Source organism: Aplidium turbinatum, chromosome 1 (assembly GCF_918807975.1).
Source record: "Aplidium turbinatum chromosome 1, kaAplTurb1.1, whole genome shotgun sequence".
Lineage (NCBI taxonomy): Eukaryota > Metazoa > Chordata > Ascidiacea > Aplousobranchia > Polyclinidae > Aplidium > Aplidium turbinatum.
In genome coordinates, this window is record NC_137472.1 from 51,228,687 (window position 1) to 51,249,130 (window position 20,444).

Consider the following 20,444-nt stretch of genomic DNA (forward strand, 5'->3'; position numbering starts at 1 on the left):
AAATCCTTTTATTTATTAAATCATTTCTCTCTCGAGCACGCTTGATCCTTCGCGTTTTGTCGCTTCTACCTTTCCAGACCCATGCGATGTCATGGCAAACGAAATGTCATATTCTATCAAAAATCTCAAAATTCGGTTTAAAATATCCTCCACCTAAAAAGTGTACTGTCTTTGATGAAGTAATTGTACTCATTTTATGTTAAATGCATTTAATTAAATGAAACAATAAAATACTTACAGCTTGTGTGCACAGCATACCCAATTTCTTGATTTGACATTGTGTGTGTCAATTACAAACTCGATTGATAAAATGATGTTTATTTTATTAAATTTTTTTCTGTGCCTTAAATATTTCTAAAATAGAAAACAAGATTCTGGAAATCGAAGTCTAAAGCACGGGAATTGGAGTTCTTTTCTAGTTCTTAAAAACTGTTGCAATTCTGATTTATACTATATTTGCCTTATATTGTACAATACTGCATTATCAGACGAATAATAAATATTGAAGCAACGAGATTCCATTGCACTTTTCACAATTTAAATATTGGCTTCAACAAGCAAAACCAGGCCGTAAGTTTCATGTTTACACCTTAATCACTTTACGGTCAAAAATCACTAAACCAATCTAACTTGTCGCGTCATTGCATCAAAGATGGAGATGTTCGGCATAAATTACACAGAGCTGCAATCTTTTTGTAGCCTACATTCCAATGAAACGAGTAGTTTAAATTTTGTTTTTTCATCTTGATATTTCTGCGTTTTATGCTTACAGTATCTACTCTAAGACACGAAAAAATTTAATAGTGCGTAGTCTAATTAGAAAATTGGCATGAAAGGTAGATTTCTTATTGCACTCATGTTTACTATAACTTAGCTGCTTTTAGACAGAAGCATTACCATACAGTGCTTATTTTTGACTGCTTGCAAAATTAGATGTTTAAGAAAAGTTCTTCAATTTCTTTTAAGTCAAAACTGTTCAACTTTTTCTTCAGATCTAGCTACCTAAACACGTTGAACAAAAGAGTGCCAAAAATCTGTACTTGTCAGAATCATTTTCTCTTTTTATAGGGATCTGATTCTGTACATGCACTGGTGCATGTAAGTGTGTCTCCTCCAAACAGTTAGACAAATACACTTGCAATCGACAGACTGAAAAGAAACTTTTATCGTGTAAAACATCGCCCCATATTTCAATACTGTTTAACAAATCAAATTTTAGATGTGTGGATCAGCCTGCTGTTTTTTAAGACAAAGAAAAGTTGGAGATGTTATTAGTCAACAAAAAGAAATAAACAACTTCAGACAAATTTAGCAAAAAAAATAAAGCAGACAATTTCCTGCTATCCGAGGTGTGACATGATGCTGAAAGTATCTTAAGCTAATTTCCAACAATTAAAGACCATTCTACGATTCATATCACGCTGCGTTATATAGTGTTGTCATACCGTAGGCTGTAAATTTCTGTTAGAACATGGGCCTGCATTACTAAAACTATTTCAACGGAGTTTAAAAAAACAAGAGTTTCATAGACTGCTTTTAAAAGATTTTTACTTTTGTTAAACGCAGGGCGTATTTTACATCGAACGAATGCTGTTAAGTATCTCATTATAATTACCCTACTTGCTTTCTTTACTATTGCACCTCGTTGCTGCACTTTCTACAACTTTTTATGATAACATTGGATAAAGTATGAAACAAATCTTTAAGTACCAGTCCAAAACTGAGTAAGCCTTTTACTGGAAATTCCATATACATATACTTTTGATTTCAGCCAAATTTGTTCCCAACGGTCGGCCTACTTTTTGTTTCCGGTAAACACTAACGGAAGCAGGAAGAGCACGCAGAGAATAATAATATTTTCCCACGTCATTCAGCCAAAATCACACACCATTGTATGATGACGTCGTTATCAAGTAAGTTTAAAAAATACGTCACGGAAACATTACATGAGTGACGATCAATTACGGAAATGTTAGGTCGGTTTAAAATTGCAAGAATTTCTTTAAAAGTTAACATCTGACGGTCAGCGTAGTTGACGAAGTGAAAGTTATTGACGAACATTGTTTCACAAAACTCTTATTTTCTGTTAACTTTAGCCAATTTATTTTTAGTCTATCTTGTTTCACAATTCATTTTCCCTGAAAAGACAAAAAGGAAATCTTGCACGGTATCAAGAAATGAGATGCGCCTTAAGCTCAAAATACTAATGTCTTCGTCATTAGTTGCAGCGACTACAAAAGCTTGTTTGGATATTCAGTGTAAAATTACCCAGCTCAAATTTTAGTCAAAGTACATTTTGGTGTTTAACCATCTCAAGTCTATCATATGATGTCACCTATGTGCTTTGAACTGTGCTTTTCTTTTTAAACAACAGTTTTATAATTGTGTAAGTGTAAGACCCAGATAGTATATTCTTCTTTAACAGATTGATCATGCTCGATCAGTAGTGACCTCGTAAATGCTTTCTTTTCTTTTTCCGTGTTTTGTTAATATCAATATCGTTTTGTAACGTGCTTGATATTGTCAAAATATTTCATTTCAACGTCCTTTTGTTCGTTTTCCCTGTACTACCCCAATGGACATCACATTTTAATGTTAACTAGATTCCAGTTATCGTATATTTGTTTGGTAGCAAATCGTTTGTTTTTCTCTCCACCCAGCTAATGCAATGGGTAATAATCTCCTGTAGCTAACACCATAATTCAAAACTTTTTAACTTTTTAATATCACGGTTGTGTTCAAATTTCGCATCTGTACTTGGCGATTGGGAATAAAAAAGTTCACAGTAGCCTAATCGTAATTTCCATTTTTCAATTTATCTGTGTTTCCACACCGTTGTATAAGTAATGTTACAGCTGTTATTTACTTAACATTTCTTGCACTTGCTGCGAACTAAACTTTCAAATAAAAACACATCTCAGCTTAAGTTACAACTGTTAGTAGGCTATCTAATATTCGCAAAATTGCTTATGCGATACCATATCATACCATATGCGATACCATTATGCGATACCATACCATACCATATCAAACATATCAAACTTCGCGGACCCCCGGGGGTCCGCGAAGCATTTCCAGGGGGTCCGCGATTAAATTAAGATTTTAGGAAATTATTTGCAGTTTATTATCGTGTTTTTTTTGGTAATAGGATCGAACATTTGCTTATTAATTGCCTATTAAGATGTGACAATAGCCTACAAAAACTATTTTGATTCATCTCATGTAGACCTATTGTGATAAATACGAGTTATGACACCACAATGATAAATACGAGAACGCAGCTGCAGTGATTTCAAGGGCATGTGGTCACGTTCTCATTTGAAGCGAAGTAGCTAGTTGTTCTACAGCCAACGTGTAACAAAGGAGATTGTGTTGCTTACTAAAACTAAACCAGTATGGCTAAATCAAGAAAGTACTCGGAAAGTTATCTTGAAATGGGGTTTACTTCAGTGTCAGAGGGTGGCAAGGAAAAACCGCAATGCGTTTTATGTTATGCTGTCCTCAGCAACGAAGCAATGAAGCCATCAAAGCTAAAGCGTCACTTGCAGCAGACACACCCAGAGCATACCGAAAAAGATTTTTCATTCTTCCAAAGACATAAGTTGTCTTTGAAACGGCAAAAACTGGATGCTAGTGGTTATTTTCAACAGCAAAGCACTGCAAGCATAGAGGCTTCTTTTGAAGTGGCATTACAAATTGCCAAGCAAAAAAAGCCTCATACGCTGGGAGAAACGATTGTGAAGCCTTGTGCTTTGAAGATGGTAAAGTTGATTTTGGGCGAAACAAACGCAAAGAAAATTGAACAAGTGTCTTTATCTAACGACACAATTAAAAGACGCATTTCGCATATGTCGACAGACGTCAAACAGCAAGATATGGAGGAAATCAAATCTTCTCCCATGTTTTCTATACAACTCGACAAATCAACAGATGTCGCATCATGCTCGCAACTTTTGGTTTTTGTTCGATACGTACATATGAAAGACCTCAAAGAAGAATTTTTGTATTGTAATGCTTTGGAAACTACAACTACGGCCCAAGATGTGATGGACAGCGTCTCAAAGTTTTTCAAAACCGAAGGTTTGCAGTGGGAAAAGCTCTGTGGCGTATGTACGGATGGAGCACCGGCAATGCTGGGATGCAAATCTGGATTCCAAATGAAAGTTAAAGAAAAATCTCCTCGAGTCATAGGAGTACATTGCATGATACATCGATATACGCTTGCCTGCAAAACTCTTCCAAGTTCTTTGAAGAATGTACTTGATTCTGTAGTGAAAATAGTCAATTTTGTCAAGAAGGGCGCCACCACCTCTCGTCTATACAGCTTTGCAAAGAAATGAACAGTGAGCATGAGACTCTTTTATTTTATACTGCAGTACGATGGCTTTCGAAAGGAAATGTTGTTGCTCGCTTCTTCGAGCTTAGAGTCGAAATCAAGCTGTTTTTGGAAATGGAAAAGAAAGATACCTTCATCAACCTCTTCAGTGACGAAACATGGTTGCAGGGTCTGGCTTATTTGGCTGACATTACGGAACAGTTGAATAAGTTTAACTTGAGACTACAAGGGCCTGATACAAACATTTTGCAATTTAAAGACATTTTGTGTGGATTTGTAGAAAAGATACAAAATTGGAATCGCAAAGTTAATCAGGGCAACTTCGCAATGTTTGAAAAGCTCTCTGAATTTGAATTTGCAAGTCTCAGTGCACAAATAAAACCGGAAATTAGTGAGCATTTACAATCGCTTGATAAAGAATTTCAGAAGTATTTTCCTGATCTGACAGAAGGGGTTGGAGCATTTCAACGGAATCCATTTTCTCCTGTGATAAACATGGCAACTGTTCCGGAGGAAATTCAAGATGAACTACTGGATTTAAGGAATGATTCAGCCAGTTATGAAATGTTCCTGGAAAAATCACTTTCTCAGTTTTGGTGCGCCATTGTGCCGTCGTACCCAAAAGTATCGATGGAAGCATTACGTGTTATTGTTCCATTCGCCTCCACTTACCTTTGTGAAAGTGGATTTTCTGCTCTCGTTCATATCAAATCCAAGGCTCGCAACCAACTAAACGTCGAAGACGATATGCGTCTAGCGTTATCAAAAACACGACCACGTATTTCAAGACTTGCTTCTGTTACGCAACAGCAGAAATCCCATTAAGTGTATTCGATTTGACAAAATAAATGAAAATGTCCACTAGTTTTGTGTTATTTTTGACTTGGTTAAATCTGTGTGGAACATTAGGTTGCCGTTTAAGCTATAAACTAAAATTTTAAATAAAAAACTTTTGAGGGGTCCGCGACCGCTTTGAGAGCACCAAAAGGGTCCGCCAAGACAAAAAGGTTGAGAACCACTGCTCTACAGCTTGATTCTTTAAATTGTTTGCTTGTGAACCTTGAATAAAGCCTAAACAAAATGCTTGACTTGATGCCCTTTTAAAGCCAACAACGTTACGCGCTTCTGGTTTGAGCCTGCTGTTAAATATCAGTGTAACCTTGCTGCAAACTTATTGCCCTTTTCGAAATGTTTTGTACAAACAAGCAAACATGCTGTCATTTCTTATATAATCTAAGACTACCTTCAGTTGATGAGTTTGTGGGTTCTTTTAATTTCATAGGACACCTGTAACTCGTACTTAAGTTTATGTCTTTTGCAAATCCCTGTCCAACCGTTGAGGGGCTAATTTGGGTCCGATATCAATGGTATTCTAAGGGTCCCAAACAAGATCGCCAAAAATTGCACTAAAGCAAAGATGTGTGCAGAGTTTTTTCCAATTTCTCGAACCTCCTCGAAAGGTTCCGGGAACAAAAATCGTCACGGACCCAGATCAAAAACTTTTCTTGGACGTCCTTGTCAACGCTACGAACTCCCTGGACGGGGTTGCGAGAAAAGTCATAGAGTTATACATATAGTTTGAAGACAAAAGTCACTTTGGCGTCACAATGGAGGGGAAAAGAAAAAAATGGAGTCATATGGTGTTCAAACGTGTTCTTTCTAAACTGATATGGTATCACTATAAAATAATTCTATGCAAATTGTTTAGAACTATTTTTGGTGTGTTTTGGCTTGCAGTCAATAAATCTGGAAAATTTGGAAACATCCATAGAAGAAATTTGCTTACATAGAAAATATGTAATAGCAAGAAATATTGTAGGATACTCAAGATAATGCATATGACGAGAACCGCGACCAACTGCAACTTTTTGGACTTCAGGTGTATCCTAACAACGTTATGTTGACAGAAGTGCGAAAAGACTGAAATCAATTCAAAGACAGAAATGCAGGAGTTCTGCAAAGCTCATTTATGATTCCTTTTGAATTTTTAATTGAGTGCAAGCACAGCAGTCATAAAACTGTCATTTTTCATAGAAGTATGCGTAGAATTGTTTCAGTAAAACCATTAAAAATAATCTCAAAATGTCTTTCTTCCTTTTTACACAGACGACAAATAGTTTTCGTAACTTTTTATAGCTTGTATGCTCTGGACCAGTATTGCAACCAATTTTTAGTGAAATTCTATTTTTACCTCATTTTCTCCCTACATAATTTTTTTTAACAAAAGAGAGTCACAAGGCTAACAGTGCTTTAATTTCCCGCAAAAAAGTTAATAAAACAGATGTTTTTTATTGCTTGTCATAAGCCATCAACTAGTAATTTAACGTAGGCTTTGATAAAGTTTGCTATTATCTATTGGAATAAGCTTCATTCGTACAATAAATATGCCAACAACACTCTTGCATCAGAAAAGAACATAACGACAGCAGGTGATAAATTCGTCCGTCTCGTTAGCTCAGTGGTTACGCGCCCCACTCAAGATCACGCGGCGCAAGTTCAACTCTCGGAGTGTGCGCTTGAGCAACGCATTTCAGGACTGCTTTCCATTCAGCGGCACCTAGTGAATGGAATAATTTCCCGGCAACAACACTTAAACAAATGGAAACTTCACTCTGTCAATCTCGGTAATCACCCCTGTGTCAAGACAGAGCCTCTACATTGTCTACAAGATGAAAAACTACCAGGAATAACCAATCAAGACTTTGTCAATCCGAGGATAAAGATTCAAAACCAACCAAATCAAGAGCTATTACATCAATTGAAAAAGAAATGCATAAGTACAAGCGACACAAGTTAATCGTGGAGAATGATTTTGAATATGTTTTGACTTACGCTCAACAAATCGAGCATATTTGCAACCGTCGTAGAAAATGTTTGACGATATGCAATGATATTGATTCACACGATATTGTCATTGTTATTGAATTCTTTTTGTTGCATTACCATAGCAGGATTAACCGTCATCAAGTCTTACTGGTATGTCAAGGAAGCTGTTTCACTTCCGCTAGGTAGCGCTAATACACCAAGTTGCTTTTGTGATTTCGTGAAATGTTGGAACTAAAACCATAGATATCTTAAATATATAGATATGCAACTCAGCAATCGTGGAATTATCGTCACGCTTGACTGACTTTATGGACACAATCAACAATCAAGGTTGCCAGCTTGGCTAGCGTATCTATGGTAGGCTATTATTGTACGGTTTGGGCTTGGCGAGTGGAGGCTTTTGAGCTCCTTTGGAATATTTTGTTTGGCGTATATTTCAAGTTTTCACAGAATAGCCTACTATGAAAAATCAAGACAATAATCTTTCTTCACGTAGGTTATGCAACTTCTGTTTCATGATCGTTGGAACTACCATTTAAGCTTATTTCCAGTGACTCATTAAAGCTTGTTGTAGGCAGTTTACAAACCTGAGATAGAGGGGCGCCGGAACGATTTTAGGGTGAGATATACGGTAGCGATAATGCTGGGCAACTCGTTCGTTTTCCCGCTATTAGCCATGAAAGTCGAAATGTGAGACAGATAAATAATTGCAATAACTTGAACAAGAAACGAAAGGTAAATTTCACATTCATAGCATCACAATCTGCTGCAAAGTATAAAATGTGTCCACGGGATAATTTGTGTGGGCCTACTGTAGGCTATAGGCCCTATAATTTGGCTAAAAGCGAATAGCAGAAGTTGTTAGCCTATATTGCAAAATGTGCAGTAGCTTACATGACCTTAAAAGGGCACCATTGCCCCCCATCCAGAGAAAATTTGAAGGCAGGGGGCATCCTCCCCCCTGCTGAGACAGCTTCATTAGCATCACGGATCCAACCGCCAAACCAAGACAATTTTAATGTTTGGTACACACCATAACTAGGCTACCAAATGCTATAGCACAGCTTTCGGTAGCCAGCAGTAACTTTCATTTTGGTAACACTCAGTAGATTAATTGAATAAAACTTCAGCTTGTCCTGGAACTACAGCTCCAAAAAAGGTCTTTACCTACTTATCAATGGTTGACAGGCTTGTTGTTAGGCATTGTCGGAAATTTTCAAACATTTTCAGGGGTTGTCAGGCATTGTAAAGTAGCTACTTTCAGGCATTGTTTAGGATTTCCAGGCATTGTCGATCATTATCAGTGGTTGACGGGTTTGTTAGGCATTATAGAACATTTTCAGGCATTACCAAACATTTTCAGGGGTTGTCGAGGATTTTCAGGAGTTGTCAGGCATTGTAGAGTAGCTACTTTCAAGCATTGTCGGGAATTTCCAGGCATTGTCAAGGATTTCCAGGCATTGTTGATCAATATCAGTAGTTGACAGGTTTGGTAGTCATTATGGAACATTTTCAGGCATTGTCGAACATTTTCAGGGATTGTCGAACATTTTCAGGGGTTGTCAGGCATTTTCAGAGGTTGTCAGGCATTGTAGAGTAGCTACTTTCAGGCATTGTCGGTAATTTCAAGGCATTGTCTAGGATTTAGGGGGAGGCAGAGGGTGCAGGTACCCCGGACCCCCGACTTTTAAAGGGCCCCCCTACGTGAAAAAAATGTAATTTTGTGTTATTTTTTTTCTTTTAGCTTTGGTGGTTTCTGCAAAATGCTGTGCAGTGCTGGATTGATGCTACTGTAGACGTCGAGGGGGTGTTTCGCGCCATAGGCGAATTTTTTTTCACGGGGGCCCCTGATCTAAAAGTGCCCCGGGCCCCCCATCAGTTAAATCCGGCGTTTTTTATCAGATTATAATCAAAATCAAATATCGTAGTCTGAAAGTGCCGCCCCCAGACGTGCCGCCCGGGGCGGTCCGCCCCTCCTTCTCCCCCTAGCTACGCCACTGATTGTCGGACATCTTCAGGCATTGTCTAGGATTTCCAGGCATTGTCGAACATATTCAGTGGTAGATAGGTTTGTTAGGCATTGTCGAACGTTTTCTTGGGTTGTCGATCATTACCAGGTTTTGACAGGTTTGTCAGGCATTGTCGATACTAATGATAGCCAGGTCATTTAAACGCTGCTGTGTTTGTGTATACCGTAAATACGTTTACAACCTACGCAAAATAGAAAGGGATCATTCTGCTGCGCATGCAGAGCTGGGAATAAAAATGCATGAAAATGTTCGACAATGCCTTACAAACGTGTCAAAAACCAATAATGATCGACAATGCCTGGAAATCCTAGACATGCTAGGAAATGCCCAACAATGCCTGAAAGTAGCTTAATCTAGAATGCCTGACTACCCCTGAAAATGCTAGACAACCCCTGAAAATGTTCGACAATGCCTGACAAACCCATCAACCACTAATAATGATCAACAATGCCTGGAAATCCTAGACAATGCCTGGAAATTCCCAACAATGCCTGAAAGTAGCTACTTACAATGCCTGACAACCCCTGAAAATGCTCGACAATCCCTGAAAATGTTCCATAATGACTACCAAACCTGTCAAACACTGATAATGATCGACAATACCTGGAAATCCTAGACAATGCCTGAAAATTCCCAACAAATGTCTGAAAGTAGCTACTCTACAATGCCTGACAACCCCTGAAAATGCTCGACAATCCCTGAAAATGTTCGGCAATGCCTGAAAATGTTCCATAATGACTGCTAAACCTGTCAAACACTGATATTGATCGACAATGCCTGGAAATCCTAGACAATGCCTGGAAATTCCCAACAATGCCTGAAAGTAGCTACTCTACAATGCCTGACAACCCCTCAAAATGCTCGACAACCCCTGAATATGTTCGATAATGCCTGAAAATGTTCGACAATGCCTCACAAGCCTGTCAACCACTGATAATGATCGACAATGCCTGTAAATCCTACACAATGCCTAGAAATTCCCAACAATGCCTGAAAGTAGTTAGCCTACTCTACAATACCTGAAACCCCTGAAAATGTTCGACAACCCCTGAAAATGCTCCACAACCCCCCAAAAAGCCGACAATGCCTGACAATGCCCGACAATGCCTACAATGCCAGACAATGGGTATTTAGAGGTACCCTCTGTGACTGTGATTTGTTTTCAATCGCCAGAATCTCCATAAAGCAGTCCATGCGGAACGAGAATGTGACGTCATCACAAGCAATCCATACGTCAACTTGAAAACGAAGAAAGTTTTATTTAAACAAAAACCAAAAAAATATATTAAAAATAAAGTTGTTTTGCTGTGCCAAGTTTGAAGTCAATGCATACAGCCATAGCTACGCTGTTAGCCTTCAAACATCGTTACGCACCACTGAGTTGCATATCTATATATAAGATATCTATGCTAAAACAAGCACCAAAATTACTACCGTAATATATTCTCAACAATGAATCTAAATACTGAAGTCGGCCGTGACACTTTTCCTTGGTTTCAAAAACATTTTCTTATGTAATCATGACAATGGTGATCATGACTCCTACCATAGACCACAAGGAGTGAAATTTCAATAGCCTACTTCACACTTTCACTACACCTGCATTTCACAAAATGTTTTGTGTTGATTTTCGAAAGCGTATGGGATCAGCAGATATATCCATGTTTTTAAGTTTTTACAAAATTAAGTATTTCTACCAATTTATTTAGGCTTTGAACCGGCAATTGGTGCAACTTTGTTTCAAAGTTTTTCTTGTCCTAGAAATTTTATTTACAACGTATTTAGGGCTATCTGCAATGCTGACATTAGATACGCTTGTTAGATATAATTTAAGAAATTGATTTCAAGAGAGCAATAACTTAATCACTAAAACGATAAAAATAAATTCAAGATCTGATAAGGCAACATTAAAAGTTTTGCCAAACAATACTCGTTTTTGGCAAAGTTTTAAAATCTCAGGTCTGGTTCATTTCTATTTGCCAAGTCTTCTTTTAGGAAAAGATTTTTCTTTCGCTTTTATTCGTATTTAACAACTGCTTTATTTAAAAAGAGAAAGAATGAATTGCTTGTTAAATAGGGATGGTCGATTCCTTTGAGGCATTGTGGGCGGGATGAAGAGGCCAGCCTAATTGCCAAAACACCGATGTCTACCGTTGCTATTTTTGCACTTGCTGTCGATAAACTTTTTACCTGCTTTAATTATTTTTCAATTGAAAGAGTTAGAAATTAAAGCAGCTATGTTCAAGCCACATGCGTGAGTCAGCACGACGAGAATTACTGCTTGTGTTTGAGAAACAGCTTAACAATAACACGTTTAAACAAATTACACTTAGAAAAAATTTAAATAAAACCCTAAACAAATGCTTTGTGATGTCCAAAGCAACAACGTTATATAACACTAAACGAGATACATTAAATAGCAATGCGTAATGTATTACTGAGGTAGCTTATGCAACATTAGTATTTTGTGGCTCCGTGTTTAAGCCCACCTGCTGCTGCAGCTCAGCATCACCGAAAGTATCAGAATTTATTTTTTCAAAGTTGGTTTGGGATAAAGACAATTACACTTGCAAATGGTATATAAAGTGTAATCTGCACGTTCGTAAAATTATACACTGATCAACAAATTTTAACTGAACTTTTCAATCAGAGATGCAAGTAAACTTTACTAGATGAATTTTCGGCGCTGATTCCGAATTTGGACTAATTTTTTCTCTGGCGCATCAGGTTATGAAAATATTGGTATTTTAATATGTTAGGTATTTATACGTATTTAGTTGTATAAAAACACGTTTCTAAATTGCAACAATTTTGCGTGTTGTTAATGTCTTTTTCAACTTCGTAAAAATGAAAAAGACATTAACAACACGCAAAATTAACATCAACACTCGAAAACAAATTATGAAATGCTATATATCAGGGCTACTCAACCGGCGGACCGCGGTCCAAATCCGGACCTTCTGGGTGTTGAAGGTAGACCTCGGGCTTTCGGAATAATAACTTCATTGCCACATTTTAGGGCCTCTTAAAACAGATTTCCATTAAGGAAAAGCAATTTTTTGTGATTATTAAAAGAGCTAGGGGCTTCGCCCCCAGACCCCCCAACGCTTTGCCGTCTTCTCTGATGTGCGATCCACACAGCTACACTACAAAGAAACACAATACAATTTTTCCTTTTTTATTTCTTTGTTTGTGTCAGACAAAAATCCAAGTCGTGTTACATACTACCTGAAAAGTGTTTCGGTGCTCGTAGGCTACTGGTTGTTTAATTTTTGTGGTTGCATGTGAAATATTCATCGGACCGCAAAAATATTCGACTTGTCAAAATGGACCTTTGCTAAAATTAGTTGAGTAGCCCTGTTATATATGGACTACATTACTTTACAATGCAGAAACATGCACACTATCATCACAAATGGTTAAACAACTTTAGGCTTTTAAAATGTGGATTTATAGAAGAATGCTTAAAATTTCATGAAAGGATAAAATCACAAACAAAGAGGTACTATCTACAATACAAACCAACATGGAAATTCTACAAACAATTAAAACAAGAAAACTGAAATATTTTGGCCACATGATTCGCAATAATTCTATTCAAAGACAACTACTGGAAGGAAAAATGAACGGCAAACGAAATAGGGGCAGACCACCAAGAATTTGGACTAATGATATTGAAGACTGGTCAGAACTTAATTACAAAACTGCAATAGAAAAATCTCACAACAAACTTGGCGCCTCATTGCCTCCAACCCTCGACGAGAGGAAGGAACTTAATGATGATGATGAAAATGCAACTAGTAATCACAATGCATTGTGAAATCCGCCTTGTACATGCTTTAGGTCAAAATTGTCACTATTATGTCAAATTGCGTCGCATTTGCGTCGCTATAGATGAAATTTAAACAACCAAAATTCCAATATCTCAAAAATCTGGTGTGCTGGGGAAAAATAAAGATTTTTCGAAATCAGCGCCAAAAACCCTTCAAAAATCGTCTAATCGGGTGTCTGATTAAACCTTGCTGTTGATCAGTGTTATTTCTCTAAACAAAAAAATGTTTGTAAAAATTATTGTTGCCATTAAAAGACTCCTTCAACTCACTTTGCCTGCACAACTTTGTAACTTAATCATGCAAACTCTTCAGCATATACAGTAACTCTAAAAGTGGATAAAATTCTTTCGATATTTTGATTACTTTTTGTCATATTACACGTAGATAAACTAACATTCACAAATATCCATACGACCTGCGAAAAACATTGAAATTATATGTACTATTTGGATGACTACTGTGATTAAACGTTTCCAAGTTACTCCTCTAGTTTCATTGCAATGATTTAGCATCGCAATGATGTGAATAGTATCTATTGTTTGAAATATTAAACGTATCGTGCAAATTAAATTTAAAACTATTGTATAGGCCTAGAGTCCTCAAATGACGAAACAAAATTCACGATTGATCATGAACCATCAGCTTAGTTTATAAATTTTTGGCACTGCTTTGTAATCAAATACACCAAACGCTTTAACCGGTTTACTCCAATGACACTGTAATTTAATTAGATCTTTCATTCAGTATACCATGTGAGGAAGCAAACTTACCTGAGTCGAAAATTTTTCGTGGTGTAGCAGTTCCCAACAGACTGAATGCAAAAAGAACGTGCGATGTACTAGCCATGGCGACCTCCCTTCGTTTAGAGTTGTAATTCACAAAATCAACGTGAACAAATAAAGCAAACGAACAACATCTGCACTATATAAATGCCTGGGAAAATCACATCACGAGGTACCAGTGTATCACTTCCTGATTAAATGTTGTTGTTTTAATGTTTCACACAAAATTTATTTTGTTTCTTTTTTCTAGTTTGACCTGACATCAGATTTAACTACATGGGAAATTGTTATTGGGAACAAGACAGAGAGCAATGTTAGATATAAGCAACATTGTTGCAATACACCAACTTTGCTCACCAGCCAGACGTTACGTAGCCTAATTATCACCAGCCAAATGGCACACTGATGACTTTAGATATTTCACAATGTAGATTTTAACGACCTGTTTTAGCCTGGTCGTTAAAATCTACATTGTGAAGTAAGCAACGATCATGCTGCTAAAAGCGAAACTCAATCAATGGCATGACTTTAGATATCATGGGCACATGACAGTCATAGAGAGATTGCGGGATTTTTTTGTTGTGCCATTAACAGTTAATTATTTTCAGTTTTTTTTGCGGCGAAGACATTCGCACATTTACTTTAGCAATGAAAACAATCAATGAACAGAACATATGTATAAGAAATCAAACAAGACCTCAAGTTGTGAAAAAGGGAACGTTCTTCCTGGCTATCAACACAAGGCTGAATACTCACTAGTACAGTGAGCAATTGCGATTCGCTAACTATAACGGTGTAGCTTCTACGCTAGCCTCGAACCTCAAAATAACAAAGGACATGATCCTATACAATCAATTCCCCTGCAGACAAAACATAACTCAATACTTTTAATCATGATGTACGTCGCCAAGCATGCCATCATCCATAAGAAAATAGGCCTACCTCTGGATATTAGCAACACATACATATGGAACACAAAAGGGTCCATTATCCAAGTCCTGTGGGTGACCATGACAAAAACAAAAAACATAACATTCCTTTGTCATCTGACATTTCCCTTCCTTCTAAACTGCCTACTACGGTCAGAAGAAAGAAGAACCAGTCGAGACTATTTCTCAACCGCCCCTCTCAGCCGTCCTTGATGGTAGGGATGACTGATTGCAGCGATGGGTCTCACTAGCTCAGTACGGTTGTACTGTAGAACACCCTTGGCTGTTTAATCTTTGAAAAAGTTTAGACAGCCAAGGGTGTCATCTTTAGCTTGACGTTCTCACTCATCCAAAACGGGCTGATCCCGAAAGAGTGACTGCAGCGAGAAATCTTTAGACGTCACTCTCCCTTGTCTCACATGCCTGTGCCCTCTCAACAAACGAGCACCAAGAAGACACCCACACACACACAAATCATCAAAAAATAAAAACTTTGGCCTACTAAACATGCTAGCTCTCAAGTTTGACTCCCACCTCCTAGTCTGCTTCAACATCAGCAAGAGGAAAGTTGAGACAGGTAGGTAAGCTTGAGGCAGCCAATAACCTTTTTTATATACCAACATATTATCATCTACCGAGGTGAGTCTCTTCGGTCAGAGTAAGTCCCTCGCCTCCCTGGTAGGTATTTTCCATGTAAGTATGGTGTGCCTGCTGAGTGTTTGGGTGAGTGGACGGCTACCGGAGAGGATGTATTAATGATGAGTCAGGTAACAAATCCATTTTATATAGAGAAATGTAAACCTGCCAGGTTTAGTGGTATCCACCTTGAATTCTGAGCGTTGCACTAAGAGAAATGTGGTAGACTTGATGAACTCAGGATGAACTGTTACTGTAACGCAAGTGTAACCTTTCCTGTAACACCAGAAAGCCATCCAACAACAGAAGATCAAAACTCTTTTTGCCAACCTTCTACTTCAGCAAAAAGAATTAGGAAAACAAGACAGTGGCAAAATCTGCATATTCAGAAATCTGCCAAATACTCAATAAATTTTGACTTGACAAATCAAGAAAAAGAAGCTTTGACACATCCAAGGCCAGGAGAAAGACATTAAAAGCACTTAAGAAAAAAGTACAAACCCAAGCAGAGGCAAAAAAAGGCTCTAATTATGATAAAGGCGGCTTTAAGGTGTTGAAAATGTTTATTGTTGTTTTTCGTAAAATGTGATTTTTGACCAAGTATCAAAATTTAATCCCAAATATCTCTTTCACTTATTTGCCAATCGCTTTCAAATTTTTAACACTATCAGACAGTGAGATGTTCTACTGGTGCAAATTAAGCTAAACTATCACAAGATGTATACAGTGACAATCTGCTTTTATTCCGACGTTTCGTCAATCAGACACGACTGACTTCTTCATGGGGCTAGACCAGGTAGTGACTACCTGTAAAAAGGATACAGAGGAGTAAATGACGCAGCTGGTGTTGCAATGGCCAGATCAAAGATTACTCAAATTCTGAATACGGCAAGACCCCCACCACCTAACCTTCTTCCAGAAGAAATGACAGCTTTAAAAGAACTGAAATCTGACAGCTCTATCAAAATAATGAAAGCCGATAAAGGGAACGCAACGGTAATTATGGACAGTTCTGAGTATCATAACAAACTCTCTGAACTTTTAAATGACAATACTATATATTACATTTTAAGACGTAGACCTAATCCTATTGCATCTATTGAAAAATCAGTAAACAAATTAGTTTGGCGATTTGCAACTCAACGAAAAATCACCATGGCAGTTTATCATCGTCTGAAGTGTAATAAGAGTGTAACTCCGAAAATCTATGGATTGCCCAAAATTCATAAAAACCACACCCCTCTTCGACCTATCGTTTCCTTCATCGGTTCGCCTACTTATAATTTATCGAAATTTTTAATTGATATTTTATCGCCATTGTTGAACCAAAAATACACTGTAAAAAATTCATCTGAGTTTGTACAATTAATCAAAAACACCTCTGTTGATTGCAATAATTGCTTTGTTTCTTTTGACGTTGTGAGCTTATTTACTTACGTTCCTCTCAAAGAATGTTTGCAGATTATCCCTCAATTACTTTCGCAAGATAAGTCTTTACACCAGGGACGGGCAACATACGGCCCGCGGGCCGCATCCGGCCCGCGACGGGATTTTGAGCGGCCCGCAGACAGTTCCCTCTCTTTACATGATAATGTGGCCCGCGGCCACACTCTGCCGCAATCACCCACTACTTGCTTACTACGTCAAATAATACTGACTGTTAGTTATTCTTTAGTTGTTTGTGTTCTTTGACTCTTTGTTTTCGGTTTTTAGTCAAGTGACAAGCATATTATGTTACGTCATAAACGGGCCCTCCATCCTTTTTTTTTGTCTCTTGTAAGAATCTCATTCGGTCTCAAACCTCGCCTCAAGCCGGAAAAATAAATCAAAGTGAAATTTGGCTAAGTAGTGTAATAATTAAACGGGGAACGTATGCAAACAATAATGACTGTTAGCTATTTTTCAGTTCTTTGTGTTTTTAGATTCTTTGTTTTCAGTTAAAAGTAGATTATGAATTTACAATAAATATTTTCCTATGGATTTTGCCAAGAAACGTAAGCAGTAGGCCTTATGTTTGCTTTGCAGTGAAAGTGTTACCGAAATCGACCACAGATGTCTCACTAACTTCAGCAGCTATTGAAGAACATTACGCTAATTGTTGATATATTCATTAAATACTGTTTTTGATCTCTATGCTTTAAACTTCAAGTTTACATTACATACGATTTATTTCTTGTCTAAGTAGATAAATACGCGATTAAAGTAGCAATTCGTGAATCCGGCCCGCCAAGTACTTCATTTTCCCATATCTGGCCCGCCGACTGGAGAAGTTGCCCGCCCCTGCTTTACACGAACGCACTAAACTTTCTATCAATGACGTCACAGAAGCTTTGAAATTGTGTTTTGAGTCTACTGTATTTTGTTATAATAACGTTCTTTATCGTCAAATTTATGGTACGCCGATGGGTTCTTGCATTTCCCCGGTCGTGGCTAACATTTTCATGGAATACATTGAGCGCACTGCCATCACTTCATTCCATACACCACCGCAACTTTGGGTGAGATATGTAGATGACACTTTTTGCATTATAAAAAAGTCTGCGGTCAACCAATTTCATCAACATTTGAATAGCATATCTTCTTCAATTCAATTCACAACAGAACATGAAAAAAACAACTCCATATCATTTTTAGACCTCTCAGTTATTCGTCACAATGCCACAAACACGTTGACCACTACAATTTTCAAAAAACCCACACACACTGACAGATATTTAAATTTTAATTCACACCATCCCAAACATCAAAAACTTACTGTAGCTAAAACTTTGTATGACCGCATTGACACACATGTCGCAGATCCGTATGAACGTTCACGGCAGAACAAAGCATTACACAATACTTTGCGCCTCAATGGATTTCCAAGAAAGCATGCTTGCCAACGACAACCTAAAAGTTTAGTACCCCCATCTACCCAGTATAAGTCTTTTGTTTCTTTACCTTATGTTAAGGGAGTTTCTGAAAAAATTCGGCGCATCTTAAATGAAATTGGTGTAAAAGTCGCTTTGAAACCTTTCTTAACAATAAGTAAATTTTTGCCGTCTTTAAAAGACCCCTTGAAACAAAGCGAAATCTCAGGTTTAGTGTACCAAGTTTCTTGTGATGATTGCAATTTAATTTATGTTGGCCAAACAAAACGAGATCTCAAATTTCGCATTAATGAACACAAAAGAGCTTTCAAATATCAACGCACTGAACATTCTGCTCCTTGCATGCATGCCATAACTTCAGATCATGAAATAACTTGGAGCAATTCTAAAATTCTAAAAGTTGAAAGTGATTATAAAAAGCGAATGTTTTCTGAAAGTTGGTTCATCAATCAAAAGCCTCATGTAATGAATCGCAATGATGGCATCTCTTTTCCCGCTATCTACAAAACTATTGTAAGTGCTTATTTGACGTTTTGTTTAAATTGGTTTCATGCTGATTGTAAAACTGTGCAGTAGTGCGTACAAAACTCGATTCATGACTCATGCCGTTCACTCTCCTATCTTGTTGTTATTTAAGTTTCTTGTTGATCGTTAACAATTAAGTCCCTCCTTTTTTCTAACTTATTTCAAACTTTGCGCGCGATAAGTTTTTGTCCTGAAGTTGAATTTTCATTTTGCATGTTTAGTTGTTTTCAGCAATATGTCCTGTGTTTTGCCATGCTAGACAGGTAGTCACTACCTGGTCTAGCCCCATGAAAAAGTCAGTCGTGTCTGATTGACGAAACGTCGGAATAAAAGCAGATTGTCACTGTATACGTCTTGTGATAGTTTAGCTTAATTTGCACCAGTAGAACATCTCATATCATTTAATTTAATGTCTGGTGAACAGCCTCATTCAATTGTCAGCACTATCAGACAGAGTAAACATGCAAAGCCTCTGGTCAAAGAATTTTGGAAATTTTGTCCATGATGCTGTCGGTACCCATTTGTTTCATGTCTGAGGATCAAAAATTTTTGAAAAAATGCAATAATTCGAATACCTTTTTATTTTCTCAAAATATCTTCATTTCCTTCTATAGAGCTTCAGTCTTGATACTTATAAACATTCTGTTCAAATTTGATTCAAATCCAGTAAGTGGTATTAAAAATATTTGTGTTTAAAATTTGTGTATTTTTCACCACTTGGTGGCGGTTTGGGAAAAAAACGGCCACATTTTCAAAATTTTTTTTGCTTTTTTTAAATTATTTCATCTTCAAGCATCATTTTAAAAACAAGAAATGGGTTGTATGTTGAGAAATCCACATTTTAGTTTGTGCAATAATGATGCAGTAACCCTCCTATTGTCCACTTCAAAACAGAGTCAGCAATCCCGTTGTTCTAGATATCCCTGGGTAAGGTGCAGTTAACGTTCCTGCTTTCGAATTACACTTCTGTATACAGCAACAACTAATTAGGAGAGTTTTTTTTTCATTAGGTTTTTTAGCTTTTCAGGCATGTTTACTTACAGTAATAACTTCCTTTTTTACTGCATAGTAACGACGTGTGCAAAATATCTTGCATGAGCAATACCTTGGACTGCATGGCCTACACATGACATACATTTGGCAAGTCTGAGCTGTCCCACGCACTGACAAAAATCTGCATATGCTTTTTTGCATGACATGATGAAAGTTTTGATAAATAGCCCGTCTTTATGCAGGTTGCCAGTTCATTATATCCATGTGCTGTCAAGCTACTCGGTTGCACGAGTTGGGAAAAGGAAGGCTTGTAATAATATGATCCCACCTTTCACTCTGCGTCCACTGCGCAACATATAGTAGCCTACAGTGCAAATACCGAAGCAACGGCACACAACAGCAAAGGAACCACGTTTTTTTTAACGTCGCGCAGATGTTTTCACGTCTCTTCCACGCAACTAAAGAGGTAATTTAGATCTCCTTCAGACCTTTGCTCAAGCTTCTATTTCACTGTATCTAGTAGAGTGCACTTAAAATAATTTAAATAGATTTTTTAACTGAACTATCTTGAAATAAGGTTTTTCGTGCATTAAAAAAAAGTTTAAAATGTTAAAAGAAAGTATGTTAATCATGCTTACGCAGCTTTAACCTTATTTTTTTCACGGGACGTAGAAGTTCGTGTTT

At 37.4% G+C, this 20,444-nt stretch overlaps 2 protein-coding genes across 2 annotated transcripts in view; one reads left to right on the forward strand and one right to left on the reverse strand.

The window, feature by feature from the left end:
• LOC145771333 (somatostatin receptor type 2-like) overlaps nt 1-13,908 on the reverse strand; it is a 30,883-nt gene extending 16,975 nt beyond the window's left edge. Inside the window, exon 1 of the mRNA XM_082583085.1 lies at nt 13,796-13,908. Within this exon, the coding sequence (XP_082439211.1) occupies nt 13,796-13,871 (76 nt within the window). The 5' untranslated portion in view covers nt 13,872-13,908. The remainder of the gene's footprint in view (nt 1-13,795) is intronic.
• Nucleotides 3,396-4,340, forward strand: LOC145776518 (protein FAM200C-like). Its single transcript, XM_082587824.1, has one exon. The coding sequence runs from the start codon at nt 3,396-3,398 to the stop codon at nt 4,338-4,340; it is 945 nt and encodes a 314-aa protein (XP_082443950.1).
• Nucleotides 13,909-20,444: the final 6,536 nt, after the last annotated feature.

What these genes read in the sequence shown, in the direction of transcription:
- LOC145776518 (XM_082587824.1), top strand. Translation starts at nt 3,396, where the DNA reads ATGGCTAAATCAAGAAAGTACTCGGAAAGTTATCTTGAAATGGGGTTT.